Here is a 4683-nt window from a genome sequence, read left to right as displayed (position 1 = left end):
GGCTCAGTTTTCGTCTGTTTGGATTGGTTTTGGGAATTTGATAAAGAACCTTAATCTATTTCCATTTATCTACATCACTTGCCCATTTTACTTAATTATCCAACATGGAATTTTCCTAAGGGTGTTATGTTCACCCCATTATGGGACTCATTGCCCTCGTTGAGATTTGCACCACCTTTAAACAAAAGAACAAAAATCGACTGTAATACCAAATGTAAGTACCCAAACTCAGTATGATATTGTCTGCTTGGGATTATCCATCCAGGCCAAGCCCTGCTTTAAGATAGCCTTTAGAGTAGACTACCCATTAGCCTACTGATCGTCATCTACCTAGTTAATATAATCATGTGGTTTGCCCTTTGGGTAATACGTGTTGATATGAAAATAAAAGGAGTTAAGATCTCCCCAGAGAATCCATATGTACACGATTTTTGGTATCAGATCATCTCTTCATAAAGTGAAATAGTATCCAATGAATTGGAATTAAATTCAAGCTAGGATAAATAGTAAGTGAAGTTAGATTCTAATCAACTTTAGAAACCTTCGATCTAGGTCAGAAGGCTATGGACTTCTATCTAACGATAATGCCAGATATATAAGAGTTTCAAGTTTTAAGTTTCCTGAAAAGACCATGCGAAGCTTCCATGCCAGGATTTCTATATTCCAGCAGTTCGCGTTGAAGTCGTTGAACTTAAATACTTGCCCAGTATTTGAGCTACCTTTTCTTTACGAAGAATTCATAATAGCATTAAGATTAAGTTGAGCAACGGAGGGCCTAATATTTTATGTTTAATACTCTTTATATCTAACCAGAGAACAACTCTCTTAGAAGGAACAAGATAATCGTAAACCGACATGAAGTGCATCAAAAGACAAAAGGAGTTAGGGATTTGCAAAAGGGCATGAAGTTACTGAGCTTAAGCCCAAAAAGAGTAATTAAAATAGAATTGCGTTCATAAAAGTTTGTGTAGTTTTTAGCAGTCCAACATGGATTTTTCTCATCTAGCTATTAAAATTGAGCCTCAGGATATCAACCATTAGTTTGCACCTTAACCGGTACGACTAAATGACTTGGTCAGGTTTTCCAAACATTGTGATTGAATTTTTTAATGGAGGACCAAATATTGTTCTTATAACAAAAGTAGTATTTTTATTCTATTATTTATGAAGAATTTCAAACTCAATTTTAATTTCACTATTTTTGTTGCGAATAAGTCACATGACGACACCTATGTATTTGAAAACACTTCAAGTATAAGTGAATTATTAATATAATTGAATAAAGGAGAAATGTTATTATAATAAATATTTAAGACATCATTTATATTGAATATTTAGCTTAAGGGAAATAAGGATGGTGTGGAAATGCTTGGTTAGGATTCATCTTACGAATCTATGTTTAACTAAAAAACATATTATGCTTCAAAATAGAAAAGTCAGAAGAAAAAATAAAAGTTATTCGAAAATATCGGCAATATTTTATAGCATTCAGTTAACTTAGTTATTTTATGTTCTATAAAAGCTTAATCACGTCAGTTTAATTTCAAATGAAGGATTGTGTAGTTAGTTCTTTAAATTTGCTTCGCCTTTTGTTCGTATAAGAGAAAAAACAAAAAAAAAAAAAAAGAGAGAAAAAAGAAAAATGTCCATAAAAATAATGGATTCAAAAAAAATTATCTCAGCAATGTCTCTATTGTTACTATTCCTTTCGACAGTTGAAGCACAAGCTGTCTTTGATATAACCAAATATGGTGCTCAAGCTGACGAGAAAACAGATTGTTGCGAAGTACGAGCAAGCGTTTCATCCTGGGATACAACTGTATTTCCTTAGTATTTGATCCTTGAAAAATCACCGCTAATCTTTTTTCCTTTTTTTTTTCAATCCTAGGCTGTAATGTCTGCTTGGAAAGAGGCATGTGCGGCAGGATCAAGCAAAGTTTTGATTCCGAAGGGAACATTCTTGATGGGCATAGTGAAGTTGGAGGGTCCTTGCAAAGGAGCAATGGAAATCGAACTTCAAGGAACCTTGAAGGCTCCGGCAGACCCGAAAGCAATCAAAGGAGAAGGTTGGATCACCATCGATCATGTAGATCAACTCACAATATGCGGAGGAGGTACTTTTGATGGTCAGGGAGAAGCTGCATGGAAGGCAAATGATTGTAAAAATGGCGGAGAAGCACCTCCTATGGTAAATTCCTTTTCGTAATATCTAATACAATTTAACTAACAATTTTAGAAAATCTATGCACCATAACATATTTAACGGAATTTTCGTTGCTTGAAATTTTTATCAGTCGTTAATGCTAAATTGCATCACCAACAGCGTTGTGAAGGACGTGACTTCGCTCAATAGCAAGAATTTTCACGTAAATGTCATTGGATGCGAAAAACTCACATTTGAAAGGTTCAAAATAGACGCACCTGGAACTTCGATCAACACCGATGGAATACACGTAGGACGATCGAAAGAGGTCACTATAATTGACACAAAAATTGGTACGGGTGATGATTGCATCTCTATTGGTGATGGGACAACAGATCTGAAAATCGAAAAAGTAATATGCGGACCTGGCCATGGCATCAGCATAGGAAGTTTAGGGAGGTATAAAAATGAAGAACCTGTTTGTGGAGTCAACGTTAAAAATTGCACAATCGCAGGTACCGATAATGGAGTGAGAATTAAATCTTGGCCTGGAATGGAACCTGGCGAAGCAACTAATATTCATTTTGAGGATATTGTAATGAATGATGTCAAGAATCCTGTCCTTATAGATCAAATGTATTGCCCTTACGATCAGTGCCCGAGCAAGGTACTCTTCAATCTAGGAAAAATAAAACTCATACTATGCAATTATAATGCCATTAAAAGATCACTAAAGTTTGTTTCTTCTTTTTCTTATTGTTTTTCTAGGACGCACCATCAAAAGTAAAAATTAGCGATATTACCTTCAAAAATATAAAAGGCACTACTACAACACCTATTGCTGTTCAACTTTCTTGCAGTACTGGCCTCCCATGCGAAAAAGTTGAACTTGCTGACATCGACCTCGTATACTCCGGAAGTGAAGGCCCTGCAAAATCTGAATGCACCAATGTTAAGCCAACAATCACAGGAAAGTTGTCCCCGGCTGGATGTTAAGATAAAAAAGTCTTGAACCATATCCTTTGAATAACAATAATTAATAGTTTGTTAACAAAAATATGCTTCATGTAGACATGCACCCTTTGTATTCTTGAGTGGCGGATTATAGTTACACTGTATCTGAATATGAATATGCTTTATTTAGGCATGCATCCTTGTAATGCTTATAATTTTGCTCGAGTTGCGGATTATGTTAAAGAGAATGAATGAGATATCAAATTTTCATTTCTATCTTATTCCCATTTTATAGTTAATTTTCTTTTTATATTATCTCGTTTTTATTGTTTATCTTTCTTTGTATTGTCTCCGTTTGCGTCATTTTCATTTTCTCATGTTTTAAAAATATATTAATTAAATTTTTTTGAAACCATATGCTCATTCCGCCCCATAATAGGCCTTATTCGACTTTCACATAGACTAAAAAAGCATATTTTATATGGTCAAACCATAAAGCAATAAGTTATTTAAAAATATATTAGATAAATAAAATATAGTGAAATGTGGGAAATTTTTTTCGAAGAGGATTAGCTTGACTTGGGTTCTTATGCTTTAAATATCCATTATAGAATACTATATATATATATATATATATATATATATTATCATTTATCATTTATAATATATTATATATTATATATTATCATTTATAATTTTGGAAATTTTCCTTTTTTTTTTTTACTTTTTGCTAAAGTCTATGAGCATATAATTAATTTTATGAATTTTTTCGAAAAAAACTCTTCCAACGTGTTATATGGTTTTGTCACGACCCGAAACTATTGGGTGGACTGGCACTAGGGCCCAGATAAGGTTAAGGTCACCGAGACCTGTAGTGAGCCTAATACATTAATAGTTATTTGTTAAAGGCCATTGTAAATATTTACCTGGCAAGCCCAATACAATCGCTCAATTAAACATCTATCCCGAACCTAGCTCAACTACAAGTACATATATATCCCATTAATTTTCATAATCTTACAAGCTTAACACCTGTAGTCAATGGGTCTTCCAATCAAATATGTAACACATGCAACATTCACAGGTTCATGTTTGCTCAACTGCAGTTTACTCATCTTAGAAGCTTTTACAAACACAATATTTCTATATAATTGCAGATCTCTACAAATTATACTATAATAAGAAAATTCAATTAAGAAGAGCCTATAATTCAATTAAACTTTAGTCTATCTAGCTTTGTAGAGGAAAGGATACAATGCTTCTGGCTCATATAGAGGCAGTACCAAGGTTTCCTAAAAAAAATAATAATAAATAAGTGAAGCGGAAGTGAGAGCTTCAATTTAGTGAATAATTAATAATTACATGCTCATATAATCACACAAAATGCTCCGAGATATTCTAATAGTGAACATTCATTTAAACACACATATATATGCCACATCAACAGCACCCACAAATAATATCTTCTTCACATAATCAAACAAGTGGAGATTGGTCTGTAGGTCACCATAACCCCCAGCGAGCCGTCCTCACACATGGCCCATTCTCTTATATTGTGTGCACCAGGGATCCGATCCCCATATATG

At 33.7% G+C, this 4683-nt stretch overlaps 1 protein-coding gene across 1 annotated transcript; it reads left to right on the top strand.

Moving 5' to 3' along the window:
• The first annotated feature begins 1589 nt into the window (after nt 1-1589).
• On the top strand, nt 1590-3371 carry LOC105641470 (exopolygalacturonase). Its single transcript, XM_037636390.2, has 4 exons — nt 1590-1786; nt 1889-2188; nt 2295-2810; nt 2912-3371. The coding sequence occupies exons 1-4, from the start codon at nt 1643-1645 to the stop codon at nt 3137-3139; spliced, it is 1188 nt and encodes a 395-aa protein (XP_037492318.2). The 5' UTR covers nt 1590-1642; the 3' UTR covers nt 3140-3371.
• Nucleotides 3372-4683: the final 1312 nt, after the last annotated feature.

This window comes from Jatropha curcas, unplaced genomic scaffold (genome assembly GCF_041381405.1).
Source record: "Jatropha curcas cultivar XTBG-Jc1 unplaced genomic scaffold, XTBG_Jcur_1.0 HiC_scaffold_976_pilon, whole genome shotgun sequence".
Classification (NCBI taxonomy): Eukaryota; Viridiplantae; Streptophyta; class Magnoliopsida; order Malpighiales; family Euphorbiaceae; genus Jatropha; species Jatropha curcas.
Note: the sequence above shows the minus strand (reverse complement) of the source record. Positions and strands in the feature narration are given on the sequence as shown.

What these genes read in the sequence shown, in the direction of transcription:
- LOC105641470 (XM_037636390.2), top strand. Translation starts at nt 1,643, where the DNA reads ATGTCCATAAAAATAATGGATTCAAAAAAAATTATCTCAGCAATGTCT. An exon ending in AGAAAACAGATTGTTGCGAA is followed by an intron (nt 1,787 to 1,888) that starts GTACGAGCAAGC and finishes TTTCAATCCTAG; the next exon opens with GCTGTAATGTCTGCTTGGAA. An exon ending in GCGGAGAAGCACCTCCTATG is followed by an intron (nt 2,189 to 2,294) that starts GTAAATTCCTTT and finishes AATTTTTATCAG; the next exon opens with TCGTTAATGCTAAATTGCAT.